We start from the raw sequence: 21,594 nt of genomic DNA, 5'->3' as shown, positions 1-21,594 counted from the left end.
GAGATGATGTGAAAATAAATATCATATCCCGGTTTGTTATAATTAATTCGTATTTCAATAGTTTTACTAATCAAAAAGAACACACATAGTTCACATCCTAAATTGATCAGAATCCAAATATTCTTCTAATTAATTTCTAATAACTAAATCTATTTTCTGAGAATTGATGTTATAAATTAGTGACTTCCAGGTTAGTCTGCAAAATTCTTAACTTAAGATACACTAGTTAAATATTAACTTTTTAAAAAATTGTCTTTTGTGGTACCCAGTAGTTCCTAAATTATGCTGCATGTTAGAATCACCTAGAGAGTTTCCAAATGAAAATTCTGATGGCCAGGTTGCATTTGATGTCAACTAAATCAAAATGTCTTGTTGTGGGAGCAAGGCATGGATAACCTATGGGCTTAAAGGGAGAATCAATTATTCAGGTAAGTACTTTTTCTTAAAACAATAATATAATATTTATTCTTGCTAAAATGGTCCTTTAAGGAGCTAAAAAGATAATTAGTCTTAACTGATAGCTACAAAAATTCTAACTCTGAAATGCATTTATTACCATTTTTAATATCATTTAAAAAACCATACTTCCTATAAGACATATTTATAAAACAGTCATAGAATACCTGCACTGGGGCTTTGTTCAGCTATCTGAGAGTTCTTATTCTTTGCAGAAGAAAGTCTTGTTGAGCAAGGTTTTGATCCAAATGTTGGAAATACGTCTGACCTACAAGGAAACAAAGTGATTTCAATAAATATTTAAGGTCTAGAGCTATTAATATTCTTCTCAAGCATTCTCTATACTTTATTAGCTCACTAAACTTAGATAATAAGGCAGCAACAAGTATGAAAAACTATGCCTAAGAATATTTCTTATTGATATTCCTAATTCACCTTTTGAACTTCCAATCTTTTCAACATATCAATTCTTAATTATTCATGAGAGGATCACCAAAGGAAATGAAGACACTCCGATTGTGCTGTATAATCTTTCTTTAGATAGGGGAAAAAAACTGATACAAAGACAGTCCATTCCAAAACTAAGCCAAATGATTCTAATTATCTAGCATACAATCTATCTTCACATAGAATATAGAAATGGGACTTAACTATATTATAAATAAGAGACCATCAACAAGTGAGTTTAGCAAATGCTGCTTTCTTCTTGGACTACTTTTTGGATATTTTCCTGAATTTACACAGGCCTACAGGACTTGTTTTACAAAGAAAGCAAACTGAATAATACTAAGTCTGTATCTAAGGGAACTGTTTAAAATCAATAAATGCTAAAATGTCAATAAGTCAATGATGGGTAGTATAAAGAAGAGATTTTACCAAGAAACACAACTCTTAGTAATTGGGTAAGCATATTTGTTAATTGGCCTAGTGAGAAATCAATATCAAATATTTTAAGAGTAATTTCTCTAGAAGAGATGACTATCAATTTATATTTATACTCAGTGTATTTGACTTGGATAAAAGAAAATACTTCAGTCTCTAGAAAAGTGGTTCTCAATAATATTCCTCCGCAACCCACATAAGAATGAACGTGCTGCAGGAAGCAGCAGTGACTTTCTTTGCCTATGATTCTTAAGGCAGGACACAGCTGGTTGAGAATAATTGCTCCTAAGTTAATAAAATTAAATATAGAAATACTAAATTCATTAAAGATCATTCAGTCCATTAATGAGGGTATACTGAACTCCCGTCTCACAGAGGTCAGTATCTGAAGAGTAACTCTGTGAGACAACTGCAGAAATAGTGAATTCTAAATATTGTAATATAAAATTAACTTTTCTTCCCAAATGTGTTCCAAATTACTTACAGAATCTTGAAACTACAGAAATGTGTAACATAAAATTTCACATTTATGGAAGATAAAGGAAGGTCTAAAGGATAAATAAGTATTTTTAAATGTCTGGTTACTTAATGTAAACATAACTACTTCACCAGTCCACATAGCCATTCTAAATTCATTTTGTAAATATACCACATTATTCTACTTAGGTAATTACAACAAAGGAATTTCCAGCAAGAAAAAGTTTCCAACTGCAAAATAAGCTGCTATTTAAGTTAAAAATGTGGGGAAGGAAATCATGAGATGAGATAAACCTTTCATAATGGGGCACAAAAATTAGGTTTAATTCTATGAACTGCTGAAATAAAAACACTCTTTTCTGTTAACATTAATAGAATACTATTTCTCCTTGGATTATGCAATTTCTACCTATATTCTAGTTCACTTAAGTGAAAATAATTTAAATTTAATTTTAAATATTTACTTCTAATAGCTATATATAAACATAGTATAGAATAAAATCAAAGGAAAATGAAATTAAAAAGACTGACAACAGTAAATGTTAATAAGGATGTGAAACAACTGGAACTCTCATACTTTGCTAGTGGGAGTGTAAAATGGCACAAGAATCTCGGAAAACTGTTTAGCAGTTATTTAAAAAGTTAAATGTCCATCTACCCATGACCTAGCCATTCTCCTCTTAGGTTTTTATCTAAAATAAAGAGGGAAAGATTCCCCCAAATCCTAGAATAGGGTCACAGAGGGTTTCAGAAATCAAGGTAGGATCACTGTCTAGGACTTAGAGGTTATTGAGGGAATATGGAAAAGTTTGTCAAATTTCTATGATGGAAAATAATTCTCCGTCAGTGTGGGGTAACCAGGACTCTAATTCCAGCACTAACTACTATGGTAAGGAAACTCCTGAAAGGACTGCAAAACCTATAGCATGGAATCTAAGCTCCCACAAGATAATGGAATAACAAAATATAAGAAATAATGGGATAATGACTGGATGAAGTTTACCCATAAATTAGAGGAAACTGGTGCTGAGTTTTTAATGAAAGCAGTACTATCAGCTACAGGTCAACTGCCAAAGAGTCAATAATCCAAAAAAGAGTTAAAGGACAAGGAATATTAAGATAAATCTTAGGTAGGCAGAACAAGTGAGACGTTAGGACTAGGTTTTATATGAATTCAGGGACTCCAGTTACAGCCGGGGTTGTGTTCTCTCTCTCCATCCCCACCTCAAACCAAAGCCAAGTAAGGTAATATCTGTAAACGTCTCTGTTGTCTTTTAAATGTACTTCAATGTTTTAAAAATTAGAAAATAAGTGGTTTTAAAGATTTTTTTAAAATATGATATCAGAGCCTCAGACTACAAATTACAGATTAGCATTCATTTAACATGTCAAAAAATAAAATACATTATTCTCTTCCCCTGGGGAGTTGTTGACAGAGAAGAAGTCAGTGATTCTTGGCTGTAAACTCCACTTTCACTGTAAGAGCTGATGTTTGGAGAGGAAGATCGAGATGGGGAGTCCACAGTCAAGTCGAGCTTAATTGCAGAATCAGGGCTTTCAAGATCAGAAGTACTGCCACTTAGTTTTGCTCTTTTCTTAGCAGCACTATTCCGAAGGGACCTAAGAGAGCTCTGCATCTAAAAAAAAAAAAATAGAAACAATTAACTTTACAAAATAATTTTACAAGTAAAAGTTATCTTTAGATTTTAAACTCCATTAAATATATATAGCTAGCCACTCTTCAATCCAATACTAACAAGATGGATGTTAACATATCTGTACACAGAGTATAAGGACAGATTTCATCACTCAGGTATTTATAAACAACCTCCTAGGTTATAAGCCCCTTAAGAGGAAGAATCAAGGTATTATTCACCATGGTACTTCCAGCACTGGGCACAATGACTAATATATTGTAAAGATTCAATTAATAAATAAATCATTGAATCAGATGGTAGAGAGCAGAGTTGAAGTCACAGAGGTTCAGATAAACCTGCGGTCAATAGTGTGCTGAACTATATTCAATTTCTTGTAATAATATTTAATAGAAAAGATCTGAAAAGAAAAAATATATATGTATGTATATGTATAACTGAATCACTTTGCTCTACACCTGAAACTAACATTGTAAATCAACTACACTTCAATAAAACATTAAAAAAAAAAGTTCTATGAGGTTAGCAAAAAGTCATCAGTTTTCTAAAATTTGAAGTTTACATCAAGCTTGTCAGTGTTAGAGTTCAGAGAGTAATAGATCATAGCATGTAACTTCTAAAGACAAGTATCTCTAGAATCGCAGATTAGAAATCATTATCACAAATATGTTAAGGTTGGGAATAGAACTGTGAACAAATTAAGGAAGTCAGAAACACATAAATTGTATTTTGCTTACATTTGGATTATAACTATTATGGATGATTCAATAGTATGGTCACTTTCCTAGTAATTCGTTGGAAGGTTGAATATCTAAAAACAGTAGTATCTCCTATTTTTACTAATAATTATATAAAGGAAATTACCATTTTAGTTAACCACTAAAAGAAAAAGGGCTATTTTTAAGTTTTCACAAAAAATAATACAAAAATATGTAGGACAGATGAAATTTGTAAGTTATTTAGGAAAATGCCTCTTCTATAAGTTTCTTTCCTGTAGATAAATTTGCTTCTTAGTACCACTGGAATACAATTAGAAAAACAAAAACAGAAAACAAGGAAAGATTTTATAAGCAGTCAGAAGTTGGAATGAGTAATTAATTCATTAAGAACCAATTTGGGCATTTTATAAGTTACTTTTACACATGCTTAACATTTAAGAAATGTTTTTTAAATGAATATGCATTAATATTATCTTTCTTTTTTTGAGAAAACTATCAGTACATAATGCCTTACATCTTAAAAATAGGCTAAAATAAGACTAGAAAATATCGTTATTGAGTGTTTCAGTTTACATATTTAATGTGAAACCTGACTTCAGGCAAACTGAAATGATAAAAAGAAAGAATATGTGGAAAGAGTGCTTTGAATCCAAATATAAAAGCTGCATTCCTTCTCTTGCATAATTAATATGTAGTTATCACATAGACGATACATTTTTATAGTATAAACGGAATGATCTAGGATTCAAAGATGAATATACAAGATGATCTCAATTTTATAAAGATATATAAACATGCACATATGCACAAGGGTTATGCTCAAGAATCTTTACTGCAGCATTGTTTAAATAGCAAAAGACTAGAAATAAGTCAAAATCAATTATATGAATATATTATAAATAGTGAAATATTACTATATTAGTATAAAAACTAGAAAAATACATAAAACACAAATTAATGGTGATAGTGGTTGCCTCTGGTGAAGGAGATAGAGGAACTGGATTGGAGAGGGAACTATGTTATGTTTCATTTATTAAAAAGGTAGCAAACAAATATGACAGATTGTTCATTTGAGATGGATACGTGCATGGGTATACTGCTATCTCTGTACTTTTAATTTAAAAAGGAATAATACATCTGCAGAAGAAATACTGGCAGAAAAGACATTAGAATGTTAATAATAAATTATTCTGGGTAGTGAGATTTAGTGTGATGAATTTTCTTCCTAATACTTCACTATAGTTTCCATGTTTTCTGTAATGAAGATAAAATATTTTTATAAATAAGACAACATGTTATGGAATAAAAAGTTGTTGATTTTTCCTTAAATAACTTATAGACAACTACAAGCATTTAAAAATTATTGAAAATATTTGGTTCTAACCTCTTTTTGATCCAAATCTTTATCCCTGATATTTAATTCTGAAAGATCAATTTTAAGACTATCTTTTTCACTCTTCCAAATATCATCAGGCTCTTTCTTTTTGGGTCCCACTGTGATTAGATCAGCTTTATCAGGCAAAAGGCTGATTGCTCGTGGTATGGGTGGGACAGGCTTGGTCCCATTTAAGCCTCGTCGAGAAGATGGTGATCTCACCAACGCAGGTGTAAGTTCAACTGGAGAAGGTTTTTCTTGAGAATTTTCTCCTGCATGAAAAAGACATATTTTACTTTTTTCTTTTTTCAGTTTCAGAGAAGTCATAGTTAAAGTCACAAGTGTTTGGAATTAGGTGTTTTTAAATTAAAATGAACATTATATTTTATTAGAAATAAAGATTACTACTTAAAATCAAATAAAAATATCAGTGTTCTCCAACAAATATAACAAAAATGAATTACCCAAAATCCTTCCATAGTAAAATAAAAATATCATATACCAAGTGAAATTTCTATCTTCGTACACATTATCATGACTACTGTTTATATAGTAATGTCCATAGTAAGCTAGAAGAGCTATTTTTCCTGGCTTGATTTAATTACATAAGCAACATTTGAATGACTATTATGTGCAAAGCAGTAATCCTTGGCACTAACGAGAAAAAACTGAATTATGTCTCAGCTTTCAATACAGTATCTGATTTTGGAGGAAAGACAATATAGAAATAAATTAATAGGAGGGAATGAAGTCTCAGTGCTAAGAGAAAGTGTTAAATTGACTGATTATGCAATGAATTGACCTTACATGGTTATAACTGGAACATGAGTGTTGCAGGGTAGTTTAAAGGTAAAACATCTGACCTCAAAGGCTGGGGACAGGAAAACATGTGGAATATGGGGCTTGCCTCTAATAGTCTTTTTATCTTGATACTGACTGTCTTGAATAAACTCACATGCTAATTTCATGATTTTGGAGAGGGCTATTGTTTAAAAAAGAATGTTTTTAGTTAATGATAGTAGAAAACCCATCAAAATAATTTTAACATACAGTAAACATTCAATAAATGTTGAATAAATACTAGACATTAATTATAGTAAATATACAAATGATATTTTGTATTTATAAAGCTAAAATCTGTTAGTAGACTCTTGGGCTGTTCATGTTCATTATAAAGCACTATTATTTGTTTAGTTAGAAAAAAGGATTCTGAAATGGCAATATAAGATAAAAAAGAAATGACAATTTCAATCAAATTTTATTCTACACATTTGATCTGTTTAACATATATTAAATATTTCCCTAAATATTTACTAATTCAGAGAAATAAAATGCAATTCACTAGCTTTTAAAGATCTAACAACCCTAACTTCAAAGCAATAATTCAAATGCACAAATAAATTTGAACAAAGTATTAATTTTTACCATCACATATACCTGTAGGATCAGATGATTTCTGGTTGACAAGCTTTTTCTGTGGACTTGGCTTTGAAAGTCCATTAAAGCTTTTAAGAGGCCAGGAATTTGAGAAATTAACGGAATTATCTTGAGAATTCTTTGGAGATACAGTGAGAGATGTGTGCTTTGGACTAGTTCGAGGTGATGAGAGAGGACAGGATGGAAGAATGAAGGCTCCTGTACTTGGATTTGAACCAGAGTATGATGAAGTACGTTCTGTTTGACTACCAAATGTCTGCTGTGTCATACTGCCAAAATTTAGGCTACCATAAACTGTAATAAAACAAAAGGGAATATTATTTATTTATACATACCTTCTAAGAGTTTTAAGTTTTTTTGCTTTTCATATTTAGGTTTTTAATCCCATCTGGCATTTATCTTTTTGTACAACTTGAGGTAAAGACCTATTTTAACTTTCTTCCATACAGATAGTCCAGTTTCCCCAGTGCCACTTTTTGAAACAGCCATTCTTTCCCTTTCATTTATAAATCTCCCATATGTATAGTTAGGTCTATTCTTACTGCTTCTTAATGGTTCCATTTGTCTATTTGTTCATGCGCTAGTAACACAATGTTTTATTTATCATCACATCTTCTCACATAGACACGACAAGAAAAGAAAAAAGTTTTTCTCCTGATGAGAACTCTTAATTTCCTATATGTCACACAGCAGTGTTAACTATAGTCATCATGTTATCTCCTTCCATTTTGATCTTTAGAATTATCTAGGCCATTCTTGGCACTCCATTCTTTCATATGAATTTCAGGATTAGCCTGTCAGTTTCCATAAAAGATCCTGTTGAGATTTTGATCAAAATGACATTGGATTTACAGATTAATCTAGAAATAACTGTCACTATCCTGACATTGAGTCTCCCTGTTTAAAAACATAAGATCTCTTTTAATTTATTCAGCTCTTTTACATCTCTCAAAAAATTATTTTAGTTTTCATAATAAATGTATGCAAATCTTTTGTTAGGTCTCCAGATACTTATGAATTTTGTTGATACTATTTCTTCCTTAAAAACTACATTATCTAAAAGTTGCTGGTGTCTAGGAACTTTATTGACCTTTCCATTCTGGTTTTATATCTGGCAATGTTGCTAAATTATTTATTATTTTAATAATTTTCTGTATATCCTTTTGGATTTTCTAAAGAGATAATTCAATAATGATAATAATGATAATGGTGAAGACTATGATGATGATAATGATGAGAGCTAATGTTTACTGAGCTCTTACTATATGCCAGGTAGTGTTCTAAGCACTTTATATATATTAATTAATTTAATCCTAGAACAATCCTGTGGGGTAGGTACTATTCCTATTTAATAGATTAAATAAAAGATAGAGTAAAGTGCTAAAAATCACATACTAGGAATTTATAAAGCTGGGATATGAACCCAGGCACTCCGGCTCCCAAGCCTGTGCTCTCAATCACTACATTTTACCATGTTTAATCTGGAAATAATGATAATTTTTGTTTCCTCTTCTTCAAATTTTATACTTTTAATCTTGACCCAGGAATTCCCTAGATAGGGAGTACAATGACTCCCAAATTTTTAGCACTGATTTTCCCTTAAACTCCAGATTCAACATAAAAATGCCACTCAGTATTTTCTCTAAAAAGATAGACCTCCCAGACATGTTCAAAACAAAATTCTTGATTCCCCAGTAAAATCTGCTCTTCTCCTAATCTTCCTTTTCTGAGTAAATGGCAGCTATCCTCTTCAAGTTGCACAAGTCAGTAGCACTGGACTCATCTTTGACTCCTCTCTTCTCACAGACTTCGTATCTAATCCACTAGCAAATCTTGTTGGCTCTACATCAGCCATACAGAGTGATCATTATGGCTGGAAACTTAGGCAAATACAGAATAAATGACTTATTCATATTACATTAATAGACATGATAAAATTATCTATGTTTCTGATATACATCCTGCATATTAGACTCCAACCACTTTTCATCACTCTCATTGCTTCCTCTCTAATATAACCATATCCTCTTTCACCTTTACTACTGCTATACCCTCCTAACTGGTGAGCCTTGTACACTGCCCTCACTCCTGCCAAGCCTGTTTCCTACAGAGCAGTGCTATTTCTTTGAAAGGCAGTCAGATTATGCCACTTCTTGTCTCAGAAACCTCCAGTGACTTCCCATCCCACTCAGAAAAAGGTCTCAAATCTTTACTATGCTCTACAAAGCATATGTTGTCTACTGTAATCACTCTCCCCCTCATTCCACTCAGTGAGGGGGAGAATCCATTCACTAGTCCTCCAAGAAGCATAATACGGTCCTACTTCAGAGGATTTGAACTTTGTTGTTCTTTCTTCCTAGGATGTTCTTTTTCCAGATATTCACATGACTCACTGCTTCACTTCCTTCAGGTTTCTGTTTAAATGTTATCACTTCAAAAGGCCTTCCCTGTCATATTCTACCCCCTTACCCTGCCGCCTTATGTTTCTTCAGTGCATTTATTTCCATTCTTATTGTTCATTTATTATCTATCTTCTCTTTCACTAGATTTTGATCTTTAGATTCTAGAACAGTGCCTGGTTTTCAATAAATATGAGAGAAATTAGTATTTAAGTGCTCAATATGAGTGTTTAACAGTGACTTTAAATTCTAATATTTCACCACTAAATATATTTGCTATAGGTATTAACAGATATGACTAACCAGGTTACGAAATACAGTATCTTAGTTTGTTATGAGTTTTCATCATGTTGGAAGTTGAATTTTTACCAATTGCTTTTACTGAATCTATTGAACAATTATATGGTTTTCTTCCTCCTATCTGTGACAAGGTTGAAGTATAGGTTTTTCTGGAAAATTCCTACATAGACATAACATATAACAAATTTTAAAAGCACATTGCTAGATTTGGTTTGCTAATACTTTAAAACTTTGACTTTCATCAAAGTGAGACAGGATCATCATTTATGTATTTTCCTTTATACACTGACCTGGTCATGGTATTGAAATTATATCATTTTATAAAATGAGTTAGGGAGCCTTTTTCCTTTCTTAATTCTCTTAGTTTATATAAGATAGGATTTACCTCTTCCTTGAAGGTATGACAGAACACTAGGAAAACCAGCTGGGCGTAGGATTTTTTTATTTGTTTTTATGAGTAAAACATTTAAATCTAAAATTCTTTAATGATTATAAATCTATTCAGGTTTTCCATTTCTAACTGAAACAACTTTTACAAGCTTATTAATTGTGTTTTATCTTATTAATAGATTCTGATGCTTCCATGTCAGTGTTTCAATATATATTCCTTCTGTTAAGAGATTAAAAAATATTTCTTACAAAGAAATCGAACATCAGATCTTTATGCAAGTACACAGCACCAATGGAATGCAACAAAATATGCCAACATTTCCAACATTTGGTGTGGATCAGTGCAACATTTAAAACTGGGATGGGAACTTCTAGATGGTTTGGCATCCGGCATCCACACCCTAGGTCCTTTGGAAACCCCACGGAGAATGTTAGCTGAGACGGTGGTGGTCCTCTGAGAATTTTTAATGTACAACTTACTATTAATTTAAACCTTGACTTTAGAAAAACATGATATTCCTTTAGTAGCTGCTCTAATAGATATTCTGAGAGGTTATAAAAAACCAGGGCCACTATGAAGATCTAATTAAACACTGAGAGTGGAGGTAGTCTTCAAAGGTAATGTAATCAATTCAGGGATATCCTAAATGGGAAGAGGCTAAGCAACACAGAGAATCCTCTCTGCTTCTACTCATTACCAGTTAGGAAGGTATCTCAAGAAGATTTAGAAAATACCCACATCATTAAGAAAGATAAACTATTTTATCGGGAATAATACCACACAAAAAAATTTATGGAGTCACGTGGCCCTTTGGATTGGGTGGAGAAAAGGGTAGCTAAAGTATAAGTGTTATACTATCTAAATCTTCTTTACTAATTTCAAATGAGCATTACTTTTTCATCAACAAATAAAGACAGAATTACATCCCTATCACTCAAAAAATTTCAGTGAAGGATATACAACAAAAATCAAAATATCTCTAGAAATAGTTGATAGACTCTAATAATAATTGATAAAGCTATTAAGTAGCATAGAAATTTAAGAAATGCTTTCCAATCCAAAATTAGTATGACTGACAGCCAGTCTCAAACCCTTTTTTTCTGTATCTTATAAATGTATAAGCTATCTGAAATGATAGGTAGTCAAGAATTTATGGTTCCTAACAAGACATAATAAACTCCAAATAGCTTTAAAATTTAAAAATGTTATGGAAAATAACTATCTTCTGCTAACACAGTACTCCTTAGTGAATAATTCTATTTTCAGTAACTTGGTATTAAAATGCTCATCTCTACCAAGAGTATCTAAACTCTTTGATTTTAATCATATTTATATCAAGATTACTAAATCTAACATTTTAGGGTAACAGTTATATAAAATGTGATTTAAATTGTTATTAAAAATATAACAACATCCTTTTCTTTTTTATAATGAGTATAGTTTTCCAAAATAACATATAGGGTAGATTTGGAAACACCCCATAATATTTATAAATTATATGTATCCAAATAAAGCTGGAATTTAAACCTTTATCTTGATGATTGTTAGATGTCCCCAGGTACTGCAAGTCAGAATCCACACTGCCAGTTTTACCACATAGTTGTGAAAATCCAAGTTGTCCACATTTCCCAGAAAGGTTTGTCTGATGAGTCCCAGTAGTGCCTTTGGAAGGAAGGAGGAGAAAAACATAAAATTAAAAGTTAACTCTATTTCACGAATACATCTAATTTCACAAATGTTCGTGTCATTTGTGTGAGAATAAATATAGGAGTTACACTGTACAGTGAGCCAGACAGGCCAAAAAGGGACAAAGCTTTTGATATTGGCAGATATGAATAGTGACAAGTGTTAAAGGACAAAAGACAGATTGGTAAAGTGCAGAGAAAAGAAAAATATACTGAAAAACATATACAAAGGCAGTTTCTTCCTACATGCTCCCTCTCTCACTACGGAAGGTTCTTCCAGACTTGGCTTTCCTTCTTCCCAGTATTTGTAGTACATACACACTATCCAAAATGGAAACAAAGTCCTGCAGTAGACATAACATGTAACACAGTATTCACATCCAAGCTTATCTAGGCATATTTTCCAGACCGCTTTCGCCCTCCTGTTGCTGGTTAAGGTTATTCCTGGGCAGGGGAATAAGTCTGAAGAAAAGAAGGTGAAAACGACCTCTCTGGCATTTAGTTTATTCATCTACAAAATCCCATGTACATGGTTCTTAAATTCTGATTTTTAAAATTCTCTCCCTGTGATTTAAAGTCCCTTTATCATTCATGTACTAGACATATTCTAAGCTAATTCTTACCTCCATGCTTTAGTCACACTTTCTCCCTACATGTTGCCTTACTGCCAGTCACAAACCCTTCCCTTCTTCAAAATCCAGCAGCTCAAGTCCAACCTCTTCCTGGAGTTTTCCTAAACCACTTCAATACCTATGATCTTTTCCTTTCTTCAATCCCTATAGTACTTACAATTCATATCATCCAATCTAGCATTAAGTTATATGTTGTCTTATTCTCCAGTTATTTAAAATCTCTGCAATAAGGTAAGAGCTTCCAGACAGCACAGAAACCATGAGCCTTATAAAAATCCAAAGTAATGATACAAGTATAACTGGATATATTCTTGTATTTCTTTTTCTCTATTAAATAAACATTAAATTACCCACTTACTGTAACACTTCATTTTTGTATGAAAATATTATTGAATTTTACTGCAGGAAGTTCTATAAATTCTCCTAGGGTAACAATGGTTTCTACATACTGTGTCTGAACTCACAGCCAAAAAATTTCAATAACTCATATCATTTGGATCTTAAAAAGAAAAAGACACCCCATCTTTACATTTACTCCATTTTCCCTTCCTAACTAGATCTGTTTTGCCAACACATTACCATTTTTCTAATACATGGGTGTTAAGTCTAGAAATCTTTCTCTACTCCCCTTCTTTACTTTTTATATCCAGTCATCATATGTTCCTGATTATTCCTTTCTATTCCATTTGTAAACAACCTTGTCACTCTAGCTTCTTTTTTTCCTTAATGGAAAAAATCTCCATTAATTCCCTATAGCTTACAAGTATGAGCTCAAATTTTTAAATCTAGCACACAAAGGTTCTCGATATCCCAATTTATCTTTGACTATCTAAAATGAATCTTGCCTTTACACAGCTCCCAGAACATCTCAAGCCCATTCCCAATGTAAGCTTTTGCTCTCCTCATACTTCCCTGTCTAACATTTTGAATCATATCTGTTCCTAAAGGATGTAGTTCAAGTACTATCTCCTCTTTGATGACTTTTCTAACTGATATGGCCCATGACACTGCCCATGTCCTCTGAACTGCATAGTATTTTCTTTCTGTAATGCTTACTTAGGCAATTAAACATCTGTCCAGTTGCTCTGGCCAAAAAACCTTAGAGCACTCTTAACTTCTCTCTCTCACACACCCCTACACAACCCATCAGCAACTCATATCAGCTGTACCTCTGACATGTACTCAGAGTCTAGTCACTTTTTACCTTTATATTCACTGCTGCTTGTCAAAGCCTCCTTCAACTCTAACCTGGATTACTACAACAGACTCCCTATTTTATCCCTCGTCTCCTTTAGTTTATTTTAAATGTAACATCCAAAACAAGTCTGGAAAACATAAGGCAATCGATATTACTCCTTTCACTCAGAGTCCTCAGAGTAAAATCCAAAGTTCATTCAACAGCTCATCAGGCCCGAAAATAAGAACCCTTATTATCTCTTCAAGTTAATTTTCTACTTCTCTTCCCCTTACTTGTTTCATTCCAGACTTACTAGCTTCTTTGATCTTTCTCAAACATGTCCTGTACTTGGCACTAACTGTTCCCTCCTCCTGAAATTATCTGCTGTTCTTGCTTGATATCTATTGATACTTATGTGGTTTGCTTCAAATATTCCCTTCTGAATATGGCCTTCTTTCACCACGTTATTTAAAACAGTCCCTCCTCCACAATCCTCTTCTCTGCTTATTTTTTTCTATAGCATTTATCACCAGCCAACCTACTCTGTTCTGCATTTACTTAATGTTGGCTTTGCCTCAACTAAAATGCAGGATCTATTAGGCAGAAAGTTTTCCTTCTTTTGTTGACTGCTATCACTAGTACTTAGAAAAACACCTCACATATTGATATAATCAGTAAATACGGGATGCTGATCAAGCAAATGTTTACATTACTACTTAAAGTATTCCAGTGAGAAATTCTCCCAGGGTCTTATAAGACAATTATGTCAAGTGTCCATTTTTATTAGATCTTAAACAAATTTTTTTTAATCTGAATTGTCTACTAGATTATAAGTTCTATGAGCTCTTGAATGAACTATGCCGCCCCTTTTGTTTTGTTTGGGGGGGGAGTAATTAGGTTTACGTTCCCCTTCTTCTTTTTTTTTTTTTCAATGGAGGCACTGGGGATTGAACCGAGGACCTCCTGCATACTAAGATGCACTTTACCACTGAGCTAAACCATCCTCTCCTTGAATGAACTATGAAATTCAGGGAAATCTTTAACTCTAGTTCAACATGTCCATTACCTACAAATTTTACTTACCAGTAGCACATACAGGAAGAGTATCTGGATTAAATTCTCGACTATTTTGGAATAAGTTTCTTGATACCCTTTTTTTGCTAAAACATAAATCATCATTGACTGGCATTCCTTGAGAGGGCTTTAATTTTGGAGATGGAATGAACTCATATGCTGAAAACTATAAGAACAGAATAATAAATTAGCAAATGTGTTTTAAATCTACTTGGTAGTAAATATGACAGATTAAAAGAAAAAAATTCAGATTAAAAGAAAAAATTAAATTTACCAAATATACAATGATACAAATAAACATACACATATAGTAAGGTACACTAGCATTATTTTTTCATTCTGTGATAGAAATGCTAATTTTTTCCCTCTCTCCTATACCTTTCCCCAAACCATTTCTGTACCTTCCCTTCCCACAGTACATATCTGGCAACTAGGGAGGAAAGAATCAAATGACAGAGTGAAATGATAACTTGAATAGAAAAAAGAACGTGTCTGATTCAGTGGCATAGCCTGTCACGCTATGTCATCTTTGAACATTACACAATACATGCCAATTGAAGGTCACTGAACCAACAAGCAACCCCCTCTACTATTCTTAATGAGGCAAATTTACTATTCATAATCTGCAGCCCAAATGTAAATGTAACCTATGTCATGGTTCTCTTAGATTTTTGTATGATAGGTCTTTTAGTTAAAACCAAGTACATAATACTTTATATACATCTAGTACTTTATAGTTCCCAATTCCTTTTCCATATACCCTCTTTGATCCTTCAGGTACAAAAGGGCCAGGATAGAATTTTGAAATTCTACCTAATCACAGTTACAGAACTAACTGAAACGTGATTCAAGTGTTCAGGATTCTTCACCAACAATGGCCTCAATTGGTTCTGGTTCACTTCACATTGATTATGGCTATAGAACACTTCAAAAATTCAGTGAACAGGTAGGAAATTATACTTACTATCTCTTTATTTATTTGGAGTCTATAGACACAATCAAATGTAGACACGTGGTAAACTATAAGTCTTCTCAGTTTATTTGCAAACTTTAGCAAGTATCAAATAGCATAGAAATACAATAAAATTAAAGGCAAAAAAGGCCTGACTTTACTTTCTCAAAATCTAAAATTACAATTTCTATGGCTGATTATATAGCAGTATGAAAAGGACACAATGGAACAAAAATGAAACCAATTATAGTCAACTTTTGATTAGATACATTAAAAGAAGATATACTAACCTGTTAAAACCTGAGTAATCCAGAAATAATTCTCTAGTATGAATATATTTATTAGACTTACACTGTAATTAATTTCTGCTTAGAGAACAGAACATTAGTACATGTGTCAGTACATACAACTAGTGATGGTGATGGGGACAATGGGGCCAGTGGTAGCAACAGAGAATGTGTGTGTGAATGTGGTGTTTTCAAGAATCTAAAAGTAATCAGGAATTATGTTTTGCTGTACAAAAATGTACAAGTATTTGAAAGCAGACACACCAATTATTAACATGAGAGGTTCTTTTTGGTTTTTCTTAAAAATAGTCAAACGATTTTCATTGGGATAAGCTTTGACAGGACTAAACAATAAGTAAAGGGAAATGAGAAAAGTACAGATATATTTTGAAAGAGCTGTGAGTTAAATTTACAAAATGTGAAGCAGTTTGTTTAGGGCATCTTATGACTCTTTGGAAGATGGAACTGAGTTTTTGGTCTCTGAAGTTAATATCTAAAAATTCAATTCATTTCATTCCTTATAGTAAATGGAAGAGTTATAAAAGGCAAGTTTCACATTTAATATTAACAATGATTTGAAATTCAGAGTCTTAACTACTCTTTTAATCTTGCTGCTTATTATCTCTTAATCTTTGAATTGACTCCTTATATATTTTTCATAATAATATTTCTATGACCTAATGCATCTTATTCCAGCTTTAGGCAGAGGGTGTAATGACACCACAAAAATAGTTTTAACTCTATTTTGGTATAGTTAGTAGCAAATTACCAGGAAAAGATCTTTTAATAGGTAATTCTCTAAGAAACCACCTACACTCCTGCCTTTATTAAGCTCACACTAAATATATCTTGACCTCCAGCCACCAGTTTTTGGACCTTTTCATCTTCTACTAGTTCTTTCTTATTTAACCTGGACTCCAAACTTGCCCCTTATCGGTGACCATTAAAAAAGGTTATTCCAATTACCTTCCAATTACCTCCAAAGTCACCTTCTGAAACATCTTTGTGTGTTATTCCATATCATTTTCTAGGCAAACTTTAAGAAACTGTAGCTGTGATACCATATATAACAAGTTTTACATCTCACTTTTGCACTTAACATTATAATGAAATATTATTATAAACACCGTATTTGCCATGTTGTTAAAACCTCTCCTAAGTGCTATATACTTTCATCACAAAAGCAGTAACTACTTATTGTTAAAATAATGCAAACAATACAGAAGTAAATAAGATATAAAGTCAAATTCTTCTTTGGCCTCCCTTTGACTAGAATCATAGTAATAAACGTTAACAGGTCTTTCTGAATATATACATATTCTTCAATATGCAATTAAAAAATATATCATATAATACTGTGGCACATAGTCAGTACTCAGCATATTGTAGACATCCTTCTGTGTTAATTCATAAATATCAGCTTATTCTTTTTAATGGTTGCCCAGTATTCCACATTATGGTTGGATTCATAGTTCCTTACTGTGGACATTTTCCTTGTCACAACCTTTTACTATTACACTAGTCTTGTAGTGAAAACTGTTGTGCACATATCCTTGTGCATTTTATGTTCTATATATAAAACTATATATAAAATATATATAACTATATATAAAACTGTATATAAAATATATAGGGAAATACATAGTTCTACAGAAATACTAAATATGGAACTGTTAGTTGTAAGGACATAAACCATTTTTAAAGGCTGCATAATATTCCATTGACTAGATACTATTATATCACAATATTCCATTTTCCTATTATGGAACATCTGGGTTGCTTCCAAAATTTTTTTTATATTGATAAGGAAGAAATTTCAATGAAGGAAATGGTGCATACTTGGCTTAAGGCAATAGTGTCGATAGAAGGAGACTGGCAGAAATTAGAAAGATTGTTGCATATGTTACACAGATAAAATATTTTTTAAACAACTAAAATGATTTCTTTAATATCCTTAGTTTTTCTACGTAAAAACAGAATACCAAGATTGAACTCTTTGTAGCTATCAGCTAACCAGTTTACCCATAAAACATGCAAACAAGACTTACTATGTCTAGTGTATAATAATTTTTTTTTCTCTTTTCTCATCCCTGGTTTTTCCTTGATTTAGTCTATCAGCTGACTCTCTCACATGTAAGAAAACAAATTGCAAAATAACAAACCAAATGTTTTTGACTCCTTGTCTGATGTGTATTTACTGCCTTTCTGGGTCCTAACTTGAGAATCCAACACAATGGCCTGAAAGTGTATCTTTTCTGAGAGACTTGGACCCTTGAGTCTTCAGTGAAACTTTCCTCATGTAACTGACTGAGCAGTAAGACTCTTGAAGTGAATCTGATTCTTGATAAAGTCTGTTTCTGGTTCTGATTTTGACTGAGCAGATGGGCAACAGTTTCTACACAGATGGCAGCAGTCGTGGAAAAGGGTTTTGAATGTATGGTCTATTAGGTGAGTTCTGCTGGACGACATTACCCTCGTCAGGATGAATCTGGAATCTCATTTCCTTACTGGTGTGTTCTGTTTTTGTTTATTTTTAAGTACTGATACGAGCTCCTTTACTCTACTAAGCCTCTCCAGAGGGCTGCTCTCAACATGGCAGCTAAGTTCCTCCAGAGCAAGTGATCAGAGAGAGAGCAGGCAAAATGGAAACTACTGTGCTCTTCATGACCTAGTTTCTCAAGCTGCACACCATTATTTCTACTTTATTTGTAAGAGTGAGTAAGTCAAGACACAGTCAAGGAGAGAGGAATTGGACTCTAACTCTTCAGGGGAAGAATCTCAAGAATTTATGGAAATATATTTAAAACTAACACACTCAAAAATGATGCTTCCTTTTTCTTAAAAATTTAGACTTTTGGGGGAGGGTGTAGGTAATTAGGTTTATTAGTTTATTTTTAAATGGAGGTAGTGGGGATTGAACCCAGGGCCTCATGTATTATAAGAAGGAACTCTACCACGAGCTATACCCTCTCTGCAACAATGATGCTTCCTTGATGAACTTAATGAATCTAATGGTGCTCAATTATGTTTTTGTTTCTTTAGCTGCTCCATATTCTTAGGAGACTGGCACCTGATACTACCTCAAACTTACTGTTTTATCATAATTAGATCCTCTAAGCTATGGAGAAGGGAAAACTTTTCCATTTATGAATATGAAATATTTTTTGAGCAAACAAATTGGTATATCTTGTCTCCCTATAGAAATATTAATCAACATAAAACCAACTGGAACAAATTCCTATTCCAATTGGCTTATAAAAATCATTATCACCAGGTTAAGTGCTTATATCACATTAAACTAAGTAAAACCCCAAAACAGAATCTAAGAGTTCTTTTACTTCTTATAATTTAAATGTACTCTCCTTAAGGAAAAAAAAATAGTCTGGCCAAAAGCCATACATTCAGGGGAAAAGACAAACTAGCTATGAGTTTAGTTAATGACCTTGGTCACTAGGTTAAAGAACAAGGGAAAAAAAAGTTCTTAAACTCATAAGTTTTAATATGTGGTATATACTTGTATAGAAAAAGTTCACATAAAAATTCTATTTAAGATGGCTCTTTGGACAAAGCATTTGAAAACAGATATTTGTTTTCATCTAGATTCTATCACTACGTAAAAATAATATTAATATGATATAATTGTGAAAACTTGAACCTATCTTCTCAGGAAATGCCTAATTAACTTAAATTTCCTCTACTGGTTTCACTGGTTAGATACATTAATATCACCCCTGTTCAAAATACAAAATTATAAAATCATGTGTTCAATTATATTTTATAATAGACAATATCTTTATTATAAGGGATCAATTCTTACAGTGCCATAAATCTTATAATGCTTAATATATTAGCTCATGTTACAATTTCTAGATTTAGGTAACTTTAAGATTTTATACCAAAATAAAATTGGATTAACGAAAAATCTTTAGAACCTAATTTCTAATTAAGATAAAAATGCAAATCATTGAGCACCAAATATGTTCTAAATTTACATTTATTTGCTATATATAATAGAATAACCATCAAACAGTTCAAAGGATATATAAATGCCTTTGGATGATGATAAGTACATGTTTATTTTTGCCACTTAAATCATAAAAAGGATATATGTACTCATGGAGAAAATGAAAAGATAGTTCTTGGTTACATAACTTTTAGTTTTTTCTTTGTGAGGAAACAAAAGTTGGTTTCTTTGGGTAAGGTAGTATTTAATATATATATATTAAATATATAACTGATACTGTCCTATGTAAAAAAAAAAGTTACAGGGAAATAAAAATGTGTACAAGGTAATGGATATGTTTTGTCCACTTACCAAGGGAATTGTTATAGCTTTTTTCTTCAGATGATAAACTCAATATAGCTTTTTTCTTCAGATGATAAAGTCATACATTGTCTTATTTAAGAGTAATCTATAAGCTCTCACTTGGCTTCACAAATAATGGATGATCAAAATGATGTTGAATAAATGCTTACTGCCTGTATTTTCTTACCAACTCCTCTCATAAACTCACAAATTTGGTCTCTGTCTAAAACTACTTTATCCCCTGTCCCAATGACCTTCCAATAACCAAATCCTCTACCTTGAAAAAGCTTCAGACCTAGTAACTACACAACTACACATGAAGCAAGTATGCTCCTTACTTTTCAGTCTAGGTTACTGTGACTTTTACTATACTGCAGAGAAATCTGTTAGAAAAAATATAGCTAACATGGTAGCCAGCTAGTGATGCCTGATTACTGGATCCCACTAAAACACTTGTAAAAACACAAGAAGAGATGCAAAGTTAGAATACCACAGGAATCTGGTTATCAAGCTGCATGTCAGGGTGCAAAAATAATCAACTAAATGGTGGAAATAAAACAGAATTAAAGAGCCTAGGTAATCAAAAGTAAGAGAACAGTTAGACTATAGTATATGATCTAATATTAAATAGCCATGAAAGATCTTACTATAGGTTATTTGATCTTAAAGAAAAAAAATTCATGATCTTTCACTTCCTCTGCCTTCAGTGTTTTTTCTTTAACATCAAATAAGACTCGCTTTTACATATAGAAAAAAGAATCTATATTTGTATACATGAATTGAAATGATACTTGAAGAACAGGCAACAAAATACTCACTGAGGGCCCCTCTCAGTAGTGAGACTGCTGAAAAATTTAAATTTCTTCTTTGTGCCTTTTTATATTCTGAAAATTTTGTATAATAAGCATATAGAACTTTCTTACAATCAGAAGAATTATTAAGAGAAAATTAAGAAAGATAAAATTAAGAGAAAAGTAACTTCGAAAATTATTTTACAGGTAGGAAGCTACATGTATCAGAACAAATTATGCTTTTTCAGTTTTCTTTCTCCTCAATATCTCCTTCATTTAACAGTGCTGATGTATTTCCTGGAACCCTCTCTCCACTTCATTTCTAAAACCTTTTTTTTTTTCTTGGTTCTCTTCCAGCTCTTAGGCACCCTTTTCTTTGCCTTGTTTGGTTCCATCTCCACTGCTTTTCCCTAAAAGGGGCTCTATGCTAAGATTAAGTCTTAAGCACTCTGCTCTTACTCCAATGCCCTTCATTAGAGAGCCCCGCCACTCTCCCGGTTTCAGCAATCACTTCTCTGTACGTGACTTTCAAGATCTACATCTCTAGTTCTTTCCTTGTCTCCTAAATAGCGGTTATCAACAAACTCAGCTGAAGGTTC

The 21,594-nt window shown here is 32.4% G+C and overlaps 1 protein-coding gene across 4 annotated transcripts in view; it reads right to left on the bottom strand.

The window, feature by feature from the left end:
- The window catches only part of TOGARAM1 (TOG array regulator of axonemal microtubules 1), a 60,843-nt gene that overhangs the window by 32,808 nt on the left and 6,441 nt on the right, over positions 1-21,594 (bottom strand). For all 4 annotated transcript variants that reach the window (XR_012073566.1, XM_031678994.2, XM_015235598.3 and 1 more), the window contains exons 2-7: positions 14,669-14,825; positions 11,619-11,753; positions 7,002-7,295; positions 5,574-5,836; positions 3,220-3,452; positions 624-724 (exon numbers count right to left, since the gene is read on the bottom strand). Coding sequence is in view for 3 of the 4 variants with exons in the window: in XM_031678994.2 (XP_031534854.1) it covers positions 624-724; positions 3,220-3,452; positions 5,574-5,836; positions 7,002-7,295; positions 11,619-11,753; positions 14,669-14,825 (1,183 nt within the window). In the remaining variant the exon portion in view is untranslated. The remainder of the gene's footprint in view (positions 1-623; positions 725-3,219; positions 3,453-5,573; positions 5,837-7,001; positions 7,296-11,618; positions 11,754-14,668; positions 14,826-21,594) is intronic.

Source organism: Vicugna pacos, chromosome 6 (assembly GCF_048564905.1).
Source record: "Vicugna pacos chromosome 6, VicPac4, whole genome shotgun sequence".
In the NCBI taxonomy this organism is placed as follows: Eukaryota; Metazoa; Chordata; class Mammalia; order Artiodactyla; family Camelidae; genus Vicugna; species Vicugna pacos.
Note: the sequence above shows the minus strand (reverse complement) of the source record. Positions and strands in the feature narration are given on the sequence as shown.